We start from the raw sequence: 23,685 nt of genomic DNA, 5'->3' as shown, positions 1-23,685 counted from the left end.
ATCCGCATCCCATCCAAGACATATGACATATGTATCTCACAAAAGTAAGTACACCCCTCACGTGTTTGTAAATATTTTATTCTATCTTTTCATGTGACAACACTGAAGAAATGACACTTTGCTACAATGTAAAGTAGTGAGTGTACAGCTTGTATAACAGTGTAAATTTGCTGTCCCCTCAAAATAACTCAACACACAGCCATTAATGTCTAAACCGCTGGCAACAAAAATGAGTACGCCCCTAAGTGACAATGTCCAAATTGGGCCCAAAGTGTCAATATTTTGTGTGGCCACCATTATTTTCCAGCACTGCCTTAACCCTCTTGGGCATGGAGTTCACCAGAGCTTCACAGGTTGCCACTGGAGTCCTCTTCCACTCCTCCAGGACAACATCACAAAGCTGGTGGATGTTAGAGACCTTGCGCTCCTTCACCTTCCGTTTGAGGATGCCCCACAGATGCTCAATAGGGTTTAGGTCTGGAGACATGCTTGGCCAATCCATCACCTTTACCCTCAGCTTCTTTAGCAAGGCAGTGGTCGTCTTGGAGGTGTGTTTGGGGTCGTTATCATGTTGGAATACTGACCTGCGGCCCAGTCTCCGAAGGGAGGGGATCATACTCTGCTTCAGAATGTCACAGTACATGTTGCCATTCATGGTTCCCTCAATTAACTGTAGCTCCCCAGTGCCGGCAGCACTCATGCAGCCCAAGACCATGACACTCCCACCACCATGCTTGACTGTAGGCAAGACACACTTGTCTTTGTACTCCTCACCTGGTTGCCGCCACACACGCTTGACACCATCTGAAAAAAATAAGTTTATCTTGGTCTCATCAGACCACAGGACATGGTTCCAGTAATTAATGTCCTTAGTCTGCTTGTCTTCAGCAAACTGTTTGTGGGCTTTCTTGTGCATCATCTTTAGAAGAGGCTTCCTTCTGGGATGACAGCCATGCAGACCAATTTGATGCAGTGTGCGGCGTATGGTCTGAGCTCTAACAGGCTGATCCCCCACCCCTTCAACCTCTGCAGCAATGCTAACAGCACTCATACGTTACATACATAGTTACATAGTAGGTGAGGTTGAATAAAGACAATAGTCTATTCAGTTCAACCTGTGTAGGTGTGTGTGGCTGTAATCATCTCACATAGCCCTAAATGTTTTGATCCTTGAGATGTACGTCTAATGCCCCATACACACGTGCAGATTATCTGCAGACTTTTGTCTGCAGACTTACCAAAACCATATAATATGAGGTCAAACCTAAACACTTTCAATTTGTATGCAATCCGGCAGGCCCTTGCACTACATAGAAAAGGTAAATCTGCAGACAAAAGTCTGCAGATAATCTGCACGTGTGTATGGGGCATAAGAGTCTTTTGAAAGCCACCATACTTCCCGCAGAAACCACCTCTTGTGGTAGAGAATTCCACAATCTTGTAGCCCTAACAGTAAAGAACCCCCCACGTTGCCTGAGGTTAAAACGCTTCTCCTCTAATCGCATTGTATGCCCTCGAGTCCTCATGCAATCCCTTTGACTGAACAGCTTTTTTTCTAAGCTGAGATCCCCATTGAGATATTTATAAATTGCTATCATGTCCCCCCTCAGGCGTCTCTTCTCCAGGGAGAATAAATCAAGCGATTGCAGACGCTCTTCATAATTAAGGTCCTCCAATCCCCTAATCAGTTTAGTTGCCCTTCTCTGGACTCTCTCCAGCTCCAACACATCCCTCCTGAGGTTTGGCGACCAGAACTGGACAGAATACTCCAGATGCGGTCGGACCAGAGTTATATAAAATGGAAGGATTATAGTCTTATCTCTGGAATACATCCCTTTCTTTATGCATGCTAATATTCTGCTGGCTTTGGCAGCTGCCGCTTGACATTGCATGCTATTGCCTGTACGTGTATTGTGCTTTTATGTTTTTAGTCCCCAAGTGCAAAACCTTACACTTCTCCACATTAAACCTCATTTGCCATGTCAGTGCCCACTCCGTTATTTTGTCCAGGTTATTCTGTAGGATATCTGCTTCATACTCTACAGTTATTGCCCTGTCCAATTTTGTGTCATCTGCAAAAACGGATATCGAACTACTGATCCCGACCTCAATACTGTTTATGAATAAATTGAACAAGGTTGGTCCGAGGACTGAGCCTTGGGGGACCCCGCTTACTACATCAGACCAGTCTGAGTATGCGCTGTTTATTACCACCCTTTGACACGCCCTTTTAGCCAGTTCCGTATCCAAGAGCAAATGAGCTGTCGATACCTGCAGACCTTATTTTATAAATTAAGCGCTTGTGGGGAACTGTATCAAACGCCTTAGCGAAATCCAAGTACAACACATCCACTGGTCTGCCCCTATCTAGCTCACAGCTCAACTCCTCGTAGAATGTTAAGAGAATGATTTGACAAGAACGCCCATTTGTAAACCCGTGCTGATTACTGCTGATGATGTTGTTGTCTTTAGCAAACTTTACGATATAGTCCCTTATCATCCCCTCCAGAAGTTTACATACTACTGCTGTCAAACTGACAGGCCTATAATTTCCCGGGATATGCCTCTGCCCCTTTTTGAATATCGGAATCACGTTAGCTTTCCTCCAATCCCCTGGTACATCTCCTGTCCTAATACTGTCAGCAAAGATCAGAAACAGTGGTCTAGATATAACCTTACTGAGTTCCTTGAGTACTCTCGTATGTACACCATTCGGGCCTGGTGATTTGTTTGTGTTAAGTTTATCCAGCCTTTCCCTGATTTTACCCTCTGGTGGCAAGTCCTGTGTATTACTACTAACCATACAGTCATGGTCAGTGTACCCCATACAGTCATGGTCAGTGTACCCCTCCTTTTCCTGTGTAAATACTGACGAGAAAGAAAGCGTTCAGCGCGGTTGCTTTTTCAGTGTCCTCTGTAACCATCCTCCCATCATCGCTAATTATGTGTGCAATATTATCTGCCCTCGTTTTTTTGCTGTTGATATATTCAAAGAATTTCTTTGGGGTTTTTTTACTATCCTCCGCTATTTGTCTCTCAAAGTTGATTTTAGCCATCTTGATTTCATGTTTACTTTTCTTATTTGCCTCCTTGTATTGGTCGAAAGCCGATACTGTGCCCTCTGATTTACATTTCTTGAAGGCCAATTTTTTTCCCCTAATAAGTTTTTTAACGCTACGGTTTAGCCAGCCAGGTTTGGCTTTGTCTCTTCTAAATTTATTTCCCATAGGAATGCACTGCAAGATGCATTTGCTTAATATGTTCCTAAAGCATTCCCATTTTTCCTCTGTGGTTAGTGATCCTAGGGTTTGGTCCCAGTTTACCCTTTCCATCAATGAGTACAATTTTGGAAAGTTTGCCCTTCTGAAGTTTAGGGTTCTTATGTTCCCCACTTGCCTTGTTATATTGTTATTTACACTAAATGTGATCATCCTGTGATCGCTAGAGCCCAGGTAGTCCTGGACTCCTACCTCCGAGATTAGGTCTGGGTCATTAGTGATCAATAGATCCAGGACTACGTTTTCTCTAGTCGGAGAGTCTACGTCTATTTCTCAAAGACAACCTCTGGATATAACGCTGAACACATGCACTCAACTTCTTTGTTTGATCATGGCGAGGCCTGTTCTGAGTGGAACCTGTCCTGTTAAACCACTGTATGGTCTTGGCCACCATGCTGCAGCTCAGTTTCAATGTCTTGGCAATCTTCTTATAGCCTAGGCCATCTTTATGTAGAGCAACAATTTTTTTTCAGATCCTCAGAGAGTTCTTTGCCATGAGGTGCCATGTTGAACTTCCAGTGATCAGTACGAGAAAGTGAGAGTGATAACACCAAATTTAACACACCTGCTCCCCATTCACACCTTAGATCTTGTAACACTAATGAATCACATGACGCCGGGGAGGGAAAATGGCTAATTGGGCCCAATTTGGACATTTTCACTTAGGGCTGTACTCACTCTTGTTGCCAGCGGTTTAGACATTAATGGCTGTGTGTTGAGTTATTTTGAGGGGACAGCAAATTTACACTGTTATACAAGCTGTACACTCACTACTTTACATTGTAGCAAAGTGTCATTTCTTCAGTGTTGTCACATGAAAAGAATAAAATATTTACAAAAATGTGAGGGGTGTACTTACTTTTGTGATATTTTATTTCGTACCTAGGATCACCAGGACAGATACCTGTATATACAAAACATTTTGGTCCGATTTTTCTCCTCTGTGTCAGCCCCAGGTCGGGTTAATTTGTTGGGGGTTGGAAGGAAGGCCTTGTGCTAGTAAGCCATGTTTGTATTTATTATGATGTACATAAATACAGATTATGTTCTATGTGTATGAAACACTAATATCGAGTCTGTTAATTTTAAGAGAAAACTGTCTGTACATCTTCATAGTCCGGAAAAAGCTTTGTGTGAAACACGTTGACCAGTGAATAGATGAATATAGAGGAATATGATCCGAAGCAAACACAGTGACGTGCCGCCATCCCTAATGGTTAATGCAAACAGAAAACAGAGGTCGTGGGACTTTTAATGAGGCCGGTCACCAACTAAGATTTCCAGAAATAGAATCTGAACGTAGTCATTTATTATACATACAGTAATTGATACAAATGTTGACATCAGTAACAAATATGATGCAGACATGTATACAAACAAAGCTAAGACAAAGAAATCCATATAGTAAGGAGATTGTTATAATAGTAATAAGATATATTCAGTAAAAAAGTACATGGCCGTCACTAAATGTTACATCTAAGCGAAGAGAGGAAATATCTATACCTACACGAACCTTATGATATATACCAACTTATCCTTATATATGTATGATGCACATGAGTGAAATTAGTAGGAGACATTGATCTCCTGTGTACGAGCTGAGCTCAGTCTGGGGCCAGTTTCCTCATTTTATTGAGATGTGGTTTTAGATAAATCAATAAATGTTATTTTAGGATAAATCCATGTAGTTGTTATCTGTCTCATGTTGTGCCCTTAAAGTCCACACATATGACAGTGGTTCCTTGTGAACATCTGTAGGTTCCCATTTCTCTGAACAGATAGGATGTTGGGACTCTCAAGATAGCTCTGGTTTTTCTTCTCCTATCCAAGTTCTCCAAATAAAAAATAAAAACACATCCCCTAGACTGGTCATTGGAGACGAGTGGAAGAGTGTATGCACCTGGCCGTGTGAAAATACCCTGTATCTGGCTGTGGAATAATCAGTGGGAGGCCCGGGTAAACCAATACCCAAGCGGCTCCTGCGGGGGTACCGCTACGCAGAAAGCAAACCTTGCTTCAACAAACAGTTCTCTCCTCAGGACAGAAAAGAAGACAAAGGTAGGCGACTGCACCAAACTTTGATAAGATGCTGCAATGCACATCGATCACCCAGAGAGCAGAGTCCTCTCCATAGGTTTTCCTTTTGGTTACTCCCTAGCAGCCCGCATGGCGTCTGCTCCCTTCTGCTGACCTCAAGCCAAACATACTCACGTGTCCCGGACCTCTTCCACGGGGCAATCGATGCATCCGCAGGGCGACCTGGATCCCAGAGGCCGGAACACAACTGCTATATCTGGGTTGGGCACGCTTAGGAGACATGTGCAGAATGGAAACATTTGTTTCGTTTTGGATAGATTGTTATGTTACTAATTTCGATTCATTATGGAATTTGTTTCGTTTGGTTTCGGTATTTGTTTACTTTTGTTTAGTTTTTGTTAAATTTCTTTTTGTTTTTGGTAAAATTTGTTTAGGTTATTCATTTTCTAACGAATTTCAACTTTTCAGAGCGATCGGGATTCCGATCGTTCGAAAAACGATCGAATGATTCGAATTCTGTGTGAAGAAATAGCTGGTTGTTAAGCAGGGGGCTGGGAAGCCGGCAGCCGGCATCCTTAAACGATGATTCATCAGCTGTCAGCAGACTTCCCCACTGACAGATGAATGGAAAGAATGCCGGCATTGCCCGGCAATAGAAAAATGTTTAGAAAAATGACATGGGGTCCCCTCCAGTCCATACCAAGACCATGCCAAAATGTAAAAAAATTACTGGCGTGGGGTCCTCCCAAAATCCATACCAGACCTTTACCTGAGCATGCAGTTCAGAAGGTCAGGAAAGGGGGGACGAGCAATCGACTGCCTCCTGACCCATACCAGACCACATACCCTCAACATGGGGGGTGGTGGTTGCTTTGGGGAACCTCCCCCCCCCAAAGCACCTCTTCACCATGTTGATGGGGACAAGGGCCTCTTCCCCACAACCATGGCCTGTGGTTGTGGGGGTCTGCAGGCAGGGGAATCTGAATGCCCCTTTTACAAAGGGGATCCCAGATCCCGCCCCTCCTCCCCATGTGAATGAGTATCGGGACCATAGTACCTGTACCTATTCACCAGAAAAGTGTCAAAATAAATAATAAAAACAACAAATGCACAATTTTTGAAATATCGTTTTCATGTTGAAGACATGTGGCCTGGTATTATTAGGGAGGAGGGGGCCCTCACTAGTCACCTCCAACTTTCCTGACCTGCCGGGCTGCATGCCGGGATAAAGGGTCTGGTATGGATTTTAGGGGAGAACCCACACTGTTTTAGGTTTTTTTTTTTAAATATTGGCCCCAAAGAGCCTGGTATCGACTGGGGGGAGGGGGGGGGGGAAATCACACCTTTTTTCTACTATTGCCAGGCAATGCCGGCATTCTTTTCTTTCCATTCATCTGTCAGTGGGGAAGCCCGCTGACAGCTGATGAGTCATGGTTGGTAAGAATGCGGGCGACCGGCTTCCTGGCTTGCTGCTTAACAACCAGCTATTTCTTCACACATAATTTGCATAATTTTTTTGACTGATCCGAATTCTAATCGCTCCGAGAAGTTGGAATTCATTAGAAAATGAATAAACTAAACAAATTTTAACAGATTTCAATTAAATTGATTACAATTTCATTTGAAGATTTGGATACATCCGAATCTAGGAATAACCAAACATTTGTCGGAATTTGTATTCGCACCGAAACAAATTTCACGTGTCAAACACTTAATGGCCACCTGCTAACAGCTGGGCTCCCAGCCAATGCAAATGGCTGCCGATGACAGGGCCCACTCTCCAGGCATGGATCCTCTACATATGTGTGCCATAACACCACCCCGCTGATAGCTGGGGACTCAATGACCACACGGGAGATCCTGGAAGACTTCTGGATACCAAAGGAAGCTCCTGACATCCCGAACAGCTGCCCAGCACCAGACCCGCCTACCAATACTTCCAATAGGTAGGAAAACTTCATACAAAAATGGTCCTATAAGTGAGGAGGACAAAAAAGGAACGCAGCCATTGGCTTATCCTGAACATTTATGGGGGTGGGGTCTTATGGGGGAGGAACTAAGGCGGGGCTACCCAAACATATGCTGCCATGGACATCTGTCAGGAAAGCACATTATGGCCACTAGATGGAACTGAGCATTATAGGAAATCCCAATTCACCATGACTGGGGGAATGCGGGTCACATTTCATCAACACATTTATAACAACCAGATCTGTAAGTGTTTGTGAAATATTCCCGCACAAAATGTAAACAATGAAAGGTAAGGACTCCATTTTTATTTTTCTCCTGCTATCAATGGCCAACACGGGACAACACTTCATCCATGTCTTTGGTGATCTCTGATCTCTTTATGAAGTGTTTCTTACATGATGAAGATCAGCCATGGAGTATATCTGAGGTGTATATCAGGGTGTGCTTCTCTCCACATGTCCACCAACATTCATATAGAAGACATTTCCCGCACTCAGTGCACTAATACACCTCCAGGGTTGTGTGGGACCCCTGATGTACAGGAAGACAGGACTTCAGTGAGGAACATTTCCCTCACTCAGGACAGGAATACGGCTTCTCCCCCGTGTGAGATCTCTGATGTGTGGAAAGATGGGACTTGAGTGAAAAACATTTCCCGCACTCAGGACAGGAATATGGCTTCTCCCCTGTGTGAGATCTCTGATGTGTGAAAAGATTGGACTTATCTGAAAAACATTTCCCGCACTCAGAACAGGAATACGGCTTCTCACCAGTGTGAAATCTCTGATGTCTGGAAAGATTGAACTTCTGTGAAAAACATTTCCCGCACTCAGGACAGGAATATGGCTTCTCACCAATGTGCAATCTCTGATGTTGGGAAAGCTCAGACTTCTGTGAAAAACATTTCTCGCACTCAGGACAGGAATATGGCTTCTCACCAGTGTGCAATCTCTGATGTTGGGAAAGCTCAGACTTCTGTGAAAAACATTTCCCGCACTCAGGACAGGAATACGACTTCACACCAGTGTGCAATCTCTGATGTCTGGAAAGATTGGAATTATCTGAAAAAGATTTCCCGCACTCAGGACAGGAATACGGCTTCTCGCCAGTGTGCAATCTCTGATGTTTGGAAAGATAAGACTTCTGTGAAAACCATTTCCCGCACTCAGGACAGGAATACGACTTCACACCAGTGTGTGATCTCGACTTCACACCAGTGTGTGATCTCTGATGTGTGGAAAGATTGGACTTCTCTGAAAAAGATTTCCCGCACTCAGGACAGGAATATGGCTTCTCATCAGTGTGAAATCTCTGATGTCTGTAAAGATGGGACTTCACTGAAAAACATTTCCAACACTCAGGACAGGAATACGGCTTCTCACCAGCGTGAGATCTTTTATGCATATTAAGTTTGGATTTAGAACTGAAACACTTCCCGCACTCAGTACAGGAGAACCTCTTATCTGGTGGAAGGACGACACTGTTCCTCACAGTCTGAGGTTCCTCAGGATAAGAGGAATACGATGGTCTGGCACTGTCCCTCACAGTCTGAGGTTCCTCAGGATAAGAGGAATACGATGGTCCGGCACTGTCCCTCACAGTCTGAGGTTCCTCAGGATAAGAGGAATACGATGGTCCATCTACACTGTGTGGTGCCGGATGGACATTTGAGGTAGCCGGGTTTTCTCCTGGACTATACTGTGTGATGTCCTCATCTTCTACTTTACAGTCCGGAGACAAAGTGAGACAATCCTCTGAGGTTTTCCTCATCTCCCGTCCATCTACTAAAATAGAAATAAAAAGATTATTTACTAGACATCAGCATATTGGTTCTCCTAAACCAGGACTCTGCCCACATCAGGCAGCTTTGTCTCTGAGGATCTTACAATTCCCCCCTCAAGGTAACTAGTAAATGGGTCCTCTGATCTCCTACCAGTTCATTTCTTTATTCATGGACCTTAGTCAGAGAGTGAGGAAACATCGAGAACTGTCTTTTATAGGAGTGACAGTAATGGGGGGATTATAGGACGAGTGTCCCCTCCCCATCTATCACTCATTGCCATCTTCCCAACACAAGAAGTCCCACACTTCCTTATTTAGTCCATGATTTAGTCATGAATAACAGCAGGGCTGAGCCCCACCAGAGGTCAGAGAGTGAGGATGGGGGGAGAACAACCAAGATGAAGACTGGACTGATCCTGAAGACCACCATCATTGGGTTACTGACTCCTCCCTCATTATCACTTTCTGTTTAAGGTTCCAAAGTTGGAGGATGTTATCACATTATTATCAACATGTAAAAGTCTGTCCTCCAATCAGATCATCAGATATAAAATGTGATATAAAATAAATAATAAATCGGTGCAATCATGTAGTGTAAAGAATGGTGTATAAATATTCACAGAAACATTCAGCCAATGGCAGCTTACATTCAGAAAGTTTCTTTCACTAAACACAAATAAAAAATCAAATAAAATGCAGTGCCAAAAAAATTAAAATAAATTGCTTCACCCAAATCTGTAGACAATAAGTGGGAAATAATTTCCCTCCTCTCCTCCTTCCTCTTCCTCCACGGTATATATGGGGGGAGGGGGTAGAAAATATGGGCGGAGCCTGCACAGGGACGTCCCATCTCGGCCATCCCAGGGAAGGGGTATCTGAGTGAAGGATCACATTGTGAAGCTTGTTTAGTCTGCACTGCTCAGGTCCCGGCTTTGTAATTCTATCATCTTGGATTTTAATGTTGAATAAAGCAGATAGACGGAGAGCACTAGAGGGGGGTTATTTTCAACCCCCCCCCATATATACCGTGGGGGAAGAGGAAGGAGGAGAGGAGTGAGCGATATCCCTAGAGGGGGAAGGGATCTGTGGGACTCACTGGTAACACAGGAGTCAGATGGGAAGGTGAGTGGAAGTGACCACCAGCACCTTTCTCATCTGCAATTTCTGCACTCACACTTTATCATTTATATTGGCGCTGACTGATGACACGTGTCACATGACACACATTTCTATCCTCTTATTGGACGATCCCATTACTATTTATTCATTCCCTGACACTGTTTAATAGATTTCATATTTTAGAATTGTAAGTCTGATTGTTACACGGCGCGGTGATATCGCACAGATTGGATTATTATTTTCCACTTATTGTCTACAGATTTGGGGGAAGAAATTTATTTTCATTTTCATTTGATTTCTTATTAGATATAAAATGTCCAGCTGGTAGGAAATGGGTGTAACAAAAGAGAATCCATATTATGTGTATATACAGTATCTCACAAAAGTAAGTACACCCTTCACATTTTTGTAAATATTTTATTCTATCTTTTCATGTGACAACACTGAAGAAATGACACTTTGCTACAATGTAAAGTAGTGAGTGTACAGATTGTATAACAGTGTAAATTTACTGTCCCCTCAAAATAACTCAACACACAACCATTAATGTCTAATCCGCTGGCAACAAAAGTCAGTACACCCCTAAGTGACAATGTCCAAATTGGGCCCAATTAGCCATTTTCCCTCCCCGGTGTCATGTGACTCGTTAGTGTTACAAGGTCTCAGGTGTGAATGGGGAGCAGGTGTGTTAAATTTGGTGTTATCGCTCTCACTCTCTCATACTGGTCACTGGAAGTTCAACATGAGGGCAAAGAACTCTCTGAGGATCTAAAATAAAAAGAATTGTTGCTCTACAAAAAGATGGCCTAGGCTATAAGAAGATTGCCAAGACCCTGAAACTGAGCTGCAGCACGGAGGCCAAGACCATACAGCGGTTTACCAGGACAGGTTCTACTCAGAACAGGCCTCACCATGGTCCACCAAAGAAGTTGAGTGCACGTGCTCAGTGTCATATCCAGAGGTTGTCTTTGGGAAATAGACATATGAGTTATAGAAGTCAAAAATTATCAGCGCAAGTACTCTATGGATGGTGGTCCATTACTCTAAGTCAATCACTTAGACAATCATCTGATACGTAAGCACAAATTATAACAGTAGAATAAAATACGGAAGTGACAGTGCACCCAATAATGATAAAGGGATAGAAAGTGCAAATAGTAGTGAAGATATAGGTAGTGCACAATAAGACACTGTGAAAAGTGTCAGGAAAAAATGAACAAAATAGAAGAAATCAAAATATTTCAAAAGTGGCAAGGTGCCCTCTGAAAGGTGAACCGAAAAACTTCCTATGTGGAATAAAGATGCAGTGATATAATCTTAAACGTAGAAAAATTACTAGAAGTGATGTATCCAAATCTAGGAGTGAAAATCAAATAATACAATAAAAATAATTAAGAGTGTCCTCTGAAGAGTGAACTGCTGTCAACTCTTCAATATCATTCCATAAGTGTAAATACACACAAAGTGAAACATATCCTAATAAGAAGTGAAAAAAATAACGAAGGAATATTCACAAATAACAGTGAAATAAATAAAGTGTCCTCTGAAGAGTGAACCACTAATGGCTCTTCAATCCAGTTCACGGAGTGTAAGTGTGCAAAAAATGCAACATGCACTAAAAAATAAATAATAAAGTCCAACACGAATCAATCGGTGCAGATATAAAATTATATGTATTCAGGTGATTCCCAGTGCAATTCTTATTCGTGAGCTGAAAAGATCCAAACGAATGAGTGCAATGGCCGCTCACCTCCACTGACACTCTTAGGAGCGTGTCAGGTATTACTTGTCAACCTGCAGACTAAAAGATATCTCCTCCAGGTCCTATGGGGTCTCGCAGTCCCAGTCACCATACAATTCAGATGGGGGGTACTTGATATCACGGTATAGATGCTCATATGCCAAAAAACCAGGGAGAAGAACTCATGGTGTAGTATTTCCAAACGATTTAATAGGTAAGATAAAATTGCACTTACATTTAGACAAAGTAAACACGCCTTCAGAATAATCTTTAAAACCGCCGATGCGGTCACAGCATTAGTTTCCACGAACAACTTCCTACTTCCGGTCACGGCCGTCGACCAGGAAGTGATGTCACCACAGCGTCCCGACGCGTTGCGTCACAAACACATGTGACTTTTTCAAGGGTGCCGATCAAAGGCTTATATAGTGTATCGGTATCCATAGGAACCGCATTGGAAACTCTGCTGCTGTTAACCCCATACGCTGCTATGGCTCTCGCAACTAATGAATATTGTATTAGGAGGCCGAAATACATTAAATAGGGGATGAATGGGCAATATAGAAGGACATAAATAATCGCCAAACAAACGATTATTAAAACATTAAAAAACAATGGATAGGAATTAAAACAGTGACACCTGGTGTTCAAATATATAAATTACTCCAGGAGAGAGTTGTAACCACTGCTCACTGGTGACATCTAATGTCCAAAGATAAAACAACATATTAAGATATAAAAAATAAATGAATCAATTTGTAATGAATAAAATGAAAAAAATATAAGCATGTCGGGTTAAAAACACAGAATAACTGCTTAAAACCTTATTGAAATATCACATATTAAAATGACAGAATATAAGGGAGAGATGAGGCTAATTAATGTCAGGAGAAAATATCACACATTAAAATGACAGAATATATGACAATGCTGGCAGCACTCAAATGACATATGAGTGCTGCCAGCATTGCTGCAGAGATTGAAGGGGCGAGGGGTCAGCCTGTCAGTGCTCAGACCATACGCCGCACACTGCATCAAATTGGTCTGCATGGCTGAAAGAAACCTCTTCTAAAGATGATGCACAAGAAAGCCAGCAAACAGTTTGCTGAAGGCAAGCAGACTAAGGACATGGATTACTGGAACCGTGTCCTGTGGTCTGATGAGACCAAGATAAACTTATTTGGTTCAGATGGTGTCAGGCGTGTGTGGCGGCAACCAGGTGAGGAGTACAAAGACAAGTGTGTCTTGCCTACAGTCAAGCATGGTGGTGGGAGTGTCATGGTCTGGGGCTGCATGAGTGCTGCCGGCACTGGGGAGCTACAGTTCATTGAGGGAACCATGAATGCCAACATGTACTGTGACATACTGAAGCAGAGCATGATCCCCTCCCTTCAGAGACTGGGCCGCAGGACAGTATTCCAACATAACGACCCCAAACACCTCTAAGACGACCACTGCCTTGCTAGAGAAGCTGAGGGTAAAGGTGATGGACTGGACAAGCATGTCTCCAGACCTAAACCCTATTGAGCATCTGTGGGGCATCCTCAAATGGAAGATGGAGGAGCGCAAGGTCTCTAACATCCACCAGCTCTGTGATGTCATCATGGAGGAGTGGAAGAGGACTCCAGTGGCAACCTGTGAAGCTCTGGTGAACTCCATGCCCAAGAGGGGAAAATAATGGCGGCCACACAAAATATTGACACTTTGGGCCAAATTTGGACATTGTCACTTAGGGGTGTACTCACTTTTGTTGCCAGCGGTTTAAACATTAATGGCTGTGTGTTGAGTTATTTTGAGGGGACAGCAAATTTACACTGTTATACAAGCTGTACACTCACTACTTTACATTGCAGCAAAGTGTAATTTCTTCAGTGTTGTCACATGAAAAGATAGAATAAAATATTTACAGAAATGTGAGGGGTGTACTTACTTTTGTGAGATACTGTACCAGTGGGTAAAGGAGAGAGAGCATTAGTCAGGAGTATGTAATGTACAACATAGAGTATATAGCGCAGGGGTCAGGACTCATAATATTGGTATTCAGTAATCAGTGGTGGATTACATGTATGTATTTAGTGTTAATGACCCACCTGTGCTGATCTCTGTAGGAGTGTCCTCCTCTATAAATGTCCCCGTTATTCCATCCTCCTCCATAGACTGCTGATCATCCCTCACATACGTCTCTTCTTCTTCTGCTTTAACCTCAACTTTTATATCTATCAGATCTTCACCCTAAAAAAAATTAGAGAAAAATAATCTGTAAAATATAAGCTCACAAAAAATAATCCGCACATCATCTCCAGAAGTCCATGTTCTAGATACTCCATCGAACCAACCTTGTAACAGTGAGGGATGGTGTGACCTTCCTGTGTGGAATCCCGGGAATACAGAGGACGGGGACATCTCTCTGGTGGGTTCCCATTACTGGATCCATCTGTAGGAAACACACACACTGACTGAATACATTGTTTCTATGTGTTTATCAGATGATGGGGGGTCTAGGTGGAGCCTCCGTACTGCTCTCTCCTTTACAATAAAGTCTCCTCTTACCCGGTGATGTGAGGGGCGGCTGATTCTCCATCATGACGTCCTTGTAGAGATCCTTGTGTCCTTCTAAATACTCCCACTCCTCCATGGAGAAATAGACAGTGACATCCTGACACCTTATAGGAACCTGACACACACAATGATACAGTCACCATCCAGACACATCCCTTGTCTGTTACTGGATAATGTCCCAGAATTCCCAGCACCGCTCACCTCTCCTGTCAGCAGATGGACCATCATGGTGGTCAGTTCCAGGATCTTCTGCTCTCTGTTCCTCTCAGTTATCGGAGAACGAGGTGGAGGCACCATGGTGGGGATTTGGGTCCTCCTCCATCCTCCTGAGATTGGCTCTCCACTAGACTCCTTCACTACAACACAATCCTACAGATCAGGAGAAAGATAAACCGATATCAATCATCTGACATCATCTACATGTCTATAATAAGAACATGGTCTATTGACCAGACTAGATAAGAGTGGTCATGTGACTTCCCAGATTCCTCCTCACCTCTCTGGTCAGGACTGTGTTTTATTAATAGAGGTAAGAGTGATGTCATGAAAAATTGAAAAAAAGTGCGCTAATAATATAGTTGTGCTGCTACCAAGATCCAATGTGTGGAAATGAATGTATGTGAAAGTTAATTGGTGCGCTACAATGTGATCAGTGTTCATATAAATAAATAAACATTTATATATATATACAAAATTGCAATATATAATCCACCACGTGATAACAATTCAAACAATAATTGATAAGTGTTCAAACATGTGCTAAGTCAACACCGTGACCACACATAAAAGTCCAAAGAAAATATCCAAAACTCAGTAAATTGTCCACCGGGTGAGATACAATATAAAACAATGAAGGTAATATGCTGAGTCTACAGCCTAATGACACAAATTGTCCAATATATCTGTTGAACAAACTCAGTTTTTGTGCCCTTTTGCATTTTTTATCTGGTAAGAAGCACATCTAGAAGGTGGTGGGAAACTTTCACCAACTTGTCGTGATCACTTCATCACCAGTTTATTTTCATCACATCTTCACCTTTTCGTTGCACAAAGACTGAGTTTGTTCAACAGATATATTGGACAATTTGTGTCATTAGGCTGTTGACTCAGCATATTACCTTCATTGTTTTATATTGTATCTCACCCGGTGGACAATTTACTGAGTTTTGGATATTTTCTTTGGACTTTTATGTGTGGTCACGGTGTTGACTTAGCACATGTTTGAACACTTATCAATTATTGTTTGAATTGTTATCTCCCAAATTGTGACCTCCCAAAATCCTCCTCACCTCTCTGATCAGCAGGTAGATGATCTCCAGAGTGTGGCTTAATAACCTCTCAGTCATGTGACTCTGATCCTCCTCCATCCTCAATGGTGTGGTGGTCATGTGATCTTTGCGGGTTTCTCTGTAGACGGATAATGAAGAATTATCTGGATTGCATTGGTTGGACAATATTAGGATGGGGATATAAGGGGTTAGGCGGGTTGCCCCTAGTGGGAATTGGAACATGTAGATTGGGTTAATTAGGGGGATCTTTTTATAAAGAGTGGTCACAGGTTATCTGAGACCATCAAGACCAATGCAGAGCCCAAAGCCCTTGATTGGACAGGAGGAGGGACAGTCCACTGCCAGAGTGTAGGGGAATAGAGGAGAGTGCCGGTATTGAGGGATCAGAGTATCAGATAAGTAAAAGTGCTTTTACTCTTTCCCTACACCAAAATTACCATGTAACCCTTGAAGTGGGGCTGCCCCCATTATACGAGGGTTAAATGCTCATTTGGGTTTTGGTAATTTTTTGTTTCCTTAGAGATGGGCTTTAAACAAAATTACATTTTCACACACGATAAAATCTGCATGTTATGCTTGTAAAAACAAAGCGTCCCCCCCCCCCCCCACACACACACGCACACAATTATGTCAACTCTTAAAACTGTGTGTTCCCATGAAAAAGTGTCTAAATTCGCTACCCAACATGGTGCAAAGACAACGCTATAAAAGCGCTGTCAGGGACTCAATACCGTGCGCAGGCGCACTGGCGTCGCTAACCGGCGAACGCCTATGCGCATGCGCTGAGGCTACCTTGGTAGAGTTTGAGGCTACCTTGGTAGAGTTTGGGGCTACCTCGGCAGAGTTTGAGGCTACCTCGGCAGAGTTCGAGGCAACCTCGGCAGAGTTCGAGGCAACCTCGGCAGAGTTCGAGGCTACCAAATTGGCGCCAAAACGGCCTATTTAAACACAGCTGTCACTCTAGGTGGTTGCTGTGTTGTCTTCAGCTCTCCTGTATTCTGTGCCTGTTATATCTGCTGTTCCTGTTTACCTGACCCGGCTTGTCTTTGGATTCTGATTACCTGCTGCCCGCCCTGACCTTGGCTTGTCCTGACTATCCTCCTGTCTCGTCCTGATCTGTTTACCTGCTACCGGCTATTGGTCCTGTACCTGTTCCTGGCTCTCCCAGGGAATCCGGGGGGCCGCGACCTGGTGTTAGCAAGCAGCCAAATCCATCCCCACCATCTGGGGCCCTGGTGAAAACCGGCTAACACTTAGACTCTGCGCGTCTGGTGAACCTGTGCCACGCCAGTTACCCGGTAAGCCACTCCTCTTACGTCAGGCTCTGGCACGTTACCCCGTGACAGTACAACACAGCAATGACTGAGCCTGCTAGAGGAGCCTCCCCTATGGACGACATCTGCCAGCACCTTGCGGCCCTTACCCAAGCCGTTAAGTCCCTGCAAGAGGGCTATACTTAGTTGGAGGGGCGTGTTCAGTCCCTAACCCCCTCCACGGACCCTACAGTTTCTGCTACTTCCATGGCTCCCTCCGGTTCGACGGTGGTGATGCTGCCTCCTGAGCCCAGGGTCCCTACGCCGGAAAGGTTTTCTGGGGATCGGAGCAAGTTTAGAGCCTTCCGCAATGCCTGCGAGCTGTACTTCTCCCTGCAACCCCCGAACCTTCTCCTTGGAAGCAACCAAAGTGGGGTTCATCATATCCCTGCTTCAAGGTGAACCTCAGTCCTGGGCTCACCGCCTGCTTGAAGAGCGCAGTAACCAGCTGGACTCCATGTCGGCTTTCTTTAACGCAATGGCGCAGTTATACGAAGACCCGCAGCGCACTGCTACAGCAGAAACCGCGCTCACTTCACTTCAGAGGATTACGTCACTGACTTCAAGCGTTGGAGTACGGACACTCACTGGAACGACGCAGCCTTGCGACATCAGTTCCGCCTGGGTTTTTCAGAAAACTTGAAAGATGAACTGGCCCGAGTGGGTTTACCCGAGACCTTAATCACCCTGGCTATACAGATAGACCGCCGGCTCCGTGAGCGTAGAGCAGAGGGGTCCACGCAGCAGACCCGCCCAGTCTGGATGTTGCCACGGGTTCCTAATCCCGTCCACACCTTCTCCTCCGGTGCCCGTTCCAGCAATACTGCTCCGGTTACTGCTGAATCAGATACGTCTGAGCTGATGCAACTTGGGCTTATGCGTCCTTCCTTATCAACAGAAGAACGCTCACGACGACGTCAGAACAACCTGTGTCTGTACTGCAGAGAAGCCGGACACTTTGTACGCTCATGCCCAGAAAAGATGCGTAAGTGTCTTTCTATATTCCCCTCAAGTTATCCAGTTTCTGTCAACAATACCACTCACCTGGCTCTCTCTATCTCATTCCAGCTCCCAGAAGGCCCGATCCCGGTCACCGCTATTATTGATTCCGGGGCATGCAGCTGCTTCATTGACCTTACCTTTGCTGCTCATCAACGCATCCCACTTCGACCCAAGTCGCAGGGACTCTCCATCTTCCTAGCGGATGGGTCCCACATCAAGTCTGGGCCAGTAACCCAAGAAACCCCTCCATTGCCTGTGGCCACTCTCGAAGGACACAAGGAGTTGTTGTGCCTGGATTCCATCTCTTCTCCCTTGTTTCCGGTAATTCTTGGGTTACCCTGGTTTCAGGCGCACAACCCACAGATTAATTGGACTTCTGGAGACGTCAAGTTCCAGTCCCCTTACTGCCAGAATTATTGCTTGCCAGTACGCCATAGTGCTCCTAGCACCCTACTCTGTATGGATGCTGATAAGGAGATACGTTCCTCTGTCCCAGTATCCTATCAAGAATACTTGGATGTCTTCAGTAAACAGGGGGCTGAGACCTTACCCCCACCGCCCCTATGATTGTCCAATTCAATTGCTTCCGGGGGCCGAGATCCCTTTCGGACGTATCTTTCCTTTATCAGAACGAGAATTGGGTACCCTTAAAGACTATGTGACGGAGAATCTAGAGAAGCGATTCATCCGATCCTCTACTTCTCCGGCAGGAGCTGGGATCTTTTTTGTGGAGAAAAAAAGACCATTCACTTCGGCCATGTGTGGACTACCGTGAGTTAAATAAAATTACGGTCAAAAACCGGTACCCCCCTACCCTTGATTCCTGAACTCTTCCAGAGACTAAGAACCACCTCTGTATTCACCAAACTGGACCTGCGGGAGCCTACAATTTGGTCCTTATTAGGGAGGGGGACAAATGGAAGACAGCATTTCGCACCCGATTCGGGCATTATGAATATTTGGTGATGCCTTTCGGGCTCTGCAATGCCCCGGCCACCTTCCAGCACTTCATCAACGACATCTTCAGAGACTATCTGGACATCTTTGTAATTGTCTACCTGGACGATATCTTGGTCTTCTCTTCCTCCTTGGCCCAGCACAGAGAACACGTTAAAAAGGTACTCCACCGACTCCGGCTACACAGGCTTTACGCAAAACCCGAGAAATGTGAATTTGAACAGCAGAGTATCCAATTCCTCGGGTTAATAATCTCCTCTGAAGGGGTCAAAATGGACCCTCAGAAGGTCTCCACCATCCTGGATTGGCCCGCACCGGTGGATAAAAAGGGGATTCAGCGTTTCATAGGATTCGCAAATTTCTACAGGAAATTTATCAAGGGGTTCTCTTCCATCATCGCCCCTATTACCCTGCTCACCAAACAAGGTACCCGCTTCCACTGGTCTCCCTAGGTGCAAGTCGCATTTACAGCCCTGAAGGAGCTGTTTACTTCTGCTCCTATCCTCAGCCACCCGGATCCCGCCCTGCCTTACATCCTCGAAGTAGACGCCTCGGAAATCGCAGTAGTAGCAGTCATTGCCCAGCGTCAAGGTCTCAGGGACCTGATTCATCCGGTAGCTTTCTTCTCACGTAAGCTTTCTCCTGCGGAGAGGAACTATGATGTAGGGGATCGGGAACTCCTTGCCATCAAGACCGCCCTGGAGGAGTGGAGGTATCTATTGGAAGGGGCGGCACATCCCATACTCCTCTACATGGATCATAAGAACCTGGGGTATTTGAGGACGGCCAAACGCCTGAGACCTCGCCAAGCAAGGTGGGCACTTTTTTTTTTCCAGATTTACATTCCATATAACGTACCGACCGGGTTCCAAGAATATGAAACCCGATGCTCTCTCTCAAATGTATGACAGTTCTAAAGAAATCCTTGTACCTGACACCATCTTAACCCAAGGTAACTTTCTACTATTACAGTCTGACCTTCTTACCGCTCTGAGACAAGCCACAGTAAATGCTCCCCATCCTGCTGGAACTATACTGGTACCCAGAAATGGACTGCTATGGAGAGGGGATCCAATTTTCATTCCAGAAAGTGCTCGTGTGTCCATCCTAGGACTGTGTCATGACCACCCGATGGCTGGTCATTTCGGGATCCATAAGACCATGGATCTTGTGCAGCGCATGTTCTGGTGGCCCGACTTGGACAAGTGTTGTAAACAATATGTTTCCTCCTGTACTGTCTGCACACGAAGCAAGGCAACCCGAAATAAGGCATGGGGCCTGCTCAGACCACTACCAGTCCCTGACAGACCATGGAAGATAATTGCCATGGATTTCATCGTGGAACTTTCTCCATCAGACGGTTATTCTGCAATCTTCGTGGTAGTAGACCGTCTGTCGAAAATGGCTCACTTCATACCATTAAGAGGTACGCCCTCTGCGCTTGAGACGGCGCAGGTCTTCATCAGGTAAATTGTAAGACTCCACGGGGTCCCAATGAGCATTGTGTCGGATAGAGGTGTCCAATTTACTTCTCGCTTCTGGAGAGCTTTATGCGATTCACTGAAAATCAAGCTGTCAATGTCCTCCGCATACCATCTCCAGACTAACGGGCAGACTGAGAGGACCAACCAGACCCTCGACCAATATATCCGATGCTTCACCACCATTGTTCAAGATGACTGGGTCTCGCTACTACCATCAGCAGAGTTCTCATACAATAACGCCAAACACTCGGCTACAGGTCAGTCCCCATTCTACGCTAACTACGGGTTTCACCCATCTTTCTTGCCCTGCTTTATTCCTGAACCTACAGTGCCAGCAGTCCGGGACATCTTGGAGTTCCTTAAGGAGAACTACATAGTCTTACAGGATGCCATGACCAAGGCTCAGACCTCCAATAAAGAGTTCTTTGACAAAAGAAGGAGAGGTGAGTTGGTTCTCCAGCCTGACAACCTGGTATGGTTAGCCACCACCAATCTCCGATTGGCATGCCCTTCCAAAAAACTGGCACCAAAGTTTATTGGCCCGTTCCCTGTGAGGAGAAAATTAAATGAGGTATCTTACGAATTGACGCTTCCCGATTCCCTCAAGATCCATCCAGTCTTCCACGTTTCACTCTTGAAACCTGCAGTACCTGATTCCTTTCCTGGTAGAAGTTCAGAACCACCTGCTCCTGTCACCATCAACGGGGATGAAGAACTTGAGGTGGAGGCCATCCTAGACTGCAGAAGGCGGAGGAACCAGCTACAATACCTGGTTAAGTGGAGGGGCTACGGCCCCGAAGAAAATTCCTGGGAACTGGTACAGAATTTCCATGCCCAGGACTTAATCCAGAATTTTTTTCCGCAACCATCCCCACAAAAGGAACCTTTTGGGCACCTGGAGGTTGCCCTTAAGGGGGGGGGGGCAATGTCAGGGACTCAATACCCTGCGCAGGCGCACTGGCATCGCTAAACGGCGAATGCCTATGCGCATGCGCTGAGGCTACCTTGGCAGAGTTCGAGGCTACCTCGGTAGAGTTCGAGGCTACCACGGTAGAGTTCGAGGCTACCACGGTAGAGTTCGAGGCTACCAAATTGGCGCCAAAACAGTTTATTTAAAAACAGCTGTCACTCTAGGTGATTGCTGTGTTGTCTTCAGCTCTCCTGTATCCTGTTATATCTGCTGTTCCTGTTTACCTGACCCGGCTTGTCTTTGGATTCAGATTACCTGCTGCCCGCCCTGACCTTGGCTTGTCCTGACTATCCTCCTGTCTCATCCTGATCTGTTTACCTGCTACCAGCTATTGGTCCTGGACCTGTTCCTGGCTCTCCCAGGGAATCTGGGGGGCCGCGACCTGGTGTTAGCAAGCAGCCAACTCCATCCCCACCATCTGGGGCCCTGGTGAAAACCGGCTAACACTTAGACGCCGAGCCTCTGGTGAACCTGTGCCACGCTAGTTACCCGGTAAGCCACTCCTCTAACGTCAGGCTCTGCCACGTTACCCCGTGACAGGCGCCTACAGGTCATTCGTTTAGAGAAACCCGGTAATAATGGCCCCAGAATCATTGCTCTCACTCTAGTGTGCGGCCAATACCCCCCTTTGTGACAGCGTAATATAAATGACAGGTCCTCTTTAAGGAGACATTAGGGGTCTAATATACCTCCAACGTCACCTATGGACCCCAGTGAAGCTGATGAAATACAGATCAGGATTAACCAGCTTCTTCACTGACTACAGTGACCAGGGAATGATGGCACTTAACCTGGAAGTGATGAAATGCTCATCTCTTCTGGATTTATTCACCAGAGAGGAGATCTGAGAACTGATCACCCTCCACTCCATCCACCATGCCGATCCTGGGCACATGGTTAATATAGTGAGGCATGGTATAAACTTGTTGGAAAAAATATAGTGAGGCATGGGGATATTTGTATCTTCAGAGGAAGGGTGTGAAAGGGCAAATTTCAGGAGAACCCAAATCCGAATCTCATCCCTCGTTACAAGAGACTGCTAAGGTGAGAAGATGATTGGTGGGAAAGGTGACAAATCTCCAGAATGAAGAGAATTTTCTGACCCCGTATGTGGAGGAATGTTCTGACCCTGAAGGGGTTACTCTAGGTTTCAACAGTATATATGTGTGTATCATCATCTGCTGGAGATAAAAAAAGTCACAGTGACTATGGAGGAAGAGGACGGACATGACGGGGGAGGGTTGCTGGGTGTAAACAGAAAATAAGATCTTATTACCTTGTCTGCTGCCACGTCCAGCAGTGTCTCCTCTCTACTTCCTCCTAACTCACCTTTCACCCGAAAACGTCTCTTTTATACTTGACATCACTTCCTGTGACATCACTTCCTGTCTATAACTGACATTACTTCCTGTCTTCTATAGATACTTCCTGTCTGGGTAGAAGTGAGATCACCACCTTGTGGAGCTCAGAGGAACTGCAGCCCTGAGAAATGTCTCATAGTGTGAACACGGCCTTGTGCTGTGTGTGTATGTACTGTATATCCTTATAGATGGGTCATTTTCACTCCCACCAAGGGGGGAGAAATATATTACTGCCTATTACCATCACACACTCACCCCCCCCCCTTTCCTGGCCAGGCAGACTGCATGCTTGGATTAAAAGTTTGGTATATATTTTCTGGTTGACCTCACACAGTTGTTTTTTGGTTTCTTTGATGTAAGGACCCCTTTTAAACACCTACTAGATTCAGAGTCTGGAATGTAATGTTGGGGGACTCAAAATTTGGGGGTGTGAAAGAAAAAAGTCTTTACTACTTTCCGACCTCCCTATAGCAGTTTTATTGCTACAGGGCGTTCGTGCTGCTCAGAACCCCGTATATAAACGTGATCCTGCACTTCCAAGTAGCGTCTGCAAGTGCGCTCTGCCAGCGGCTCCCTACCACTGTGATTCTACACAGCAGGTCCTGCAGACGCAATGTCCGCCGGCACCCGCTGATCGTTCGGTATACAGGCAGAATGGCAATCCGTCTATGTAAACAAGGCAGATTGCCGTTCTGTTAGTAGGGAAGGCATAGATCCTGTGTTCCTGCGAAGCAGAGGCACTGATCCATGCCTTCCCCTAGTAAAAGCACCTCCCCCAATACACAAACACTGGCTAGGCACACATTTATCCCTTTGATCGCC

At 45.1% G+C, this 23,685-nt stretch overlaps 3 protein-coding genes across 3 annotated transcripts in view; 1 reads left to right on the top strand and 2 right to left on the bottom strand.

Annotated features, from left to right (window-relative positions):
• LOC309549119 (uncharacterized protein) overlaps positions 1–23,685 on the top strand; it is a 2,919,967-nt gene that overhangs the window by 540,149 nt on the left and 2,356,133 nt on the right. The window lies entirely within an intron of this gene.
• The window catches only part of LOC309549117 (uncharacterized protein), a 4,285,597-nt gene that overhangs the window by 2,016,440 nt on the left and 2,245,472 nt on the right, over positions 1–23,685 (bottom strand).
• LOC309548677 (uncharacterized protein) lies at positions 7,526–14,784 on the bottom strand (the record flags this gene model as incomplete). The annotated part of the gene is made up of 7 exons (XM_082248639.1): positions 7,526–7,733; positions 7,816–8,789; positions 8,886–9,070; positions 14,019–14,160; positions 14,265–14,362; positions 14,479–14,602; positions 14,689–14,784. The coding sequence occupies 6 exons, from the start codon at positions 14,782–14,784 to the stop codon at positions 7,860–7,862; spliced, it is 1,575 nt and encodes a 524-aa protein (XP_082104765.1). The 3' UTR covers positions 7,526–7,733; positions 7,816–7,859.

This window comes from Pelophylax lessonae (genome assembly GCF_965119305.1).
Source record: "Pelophylax lessonae genome assembly, chromosome: 3".
NCBI lineage: Eukaryota > Metazoa > Chordata > Amphibia > Anura > Ranidae > Pelophylax > Pelophylax lessonae.
This window is presented reverse-complemented; position numbering and strand designations above follow the sequence as displayed.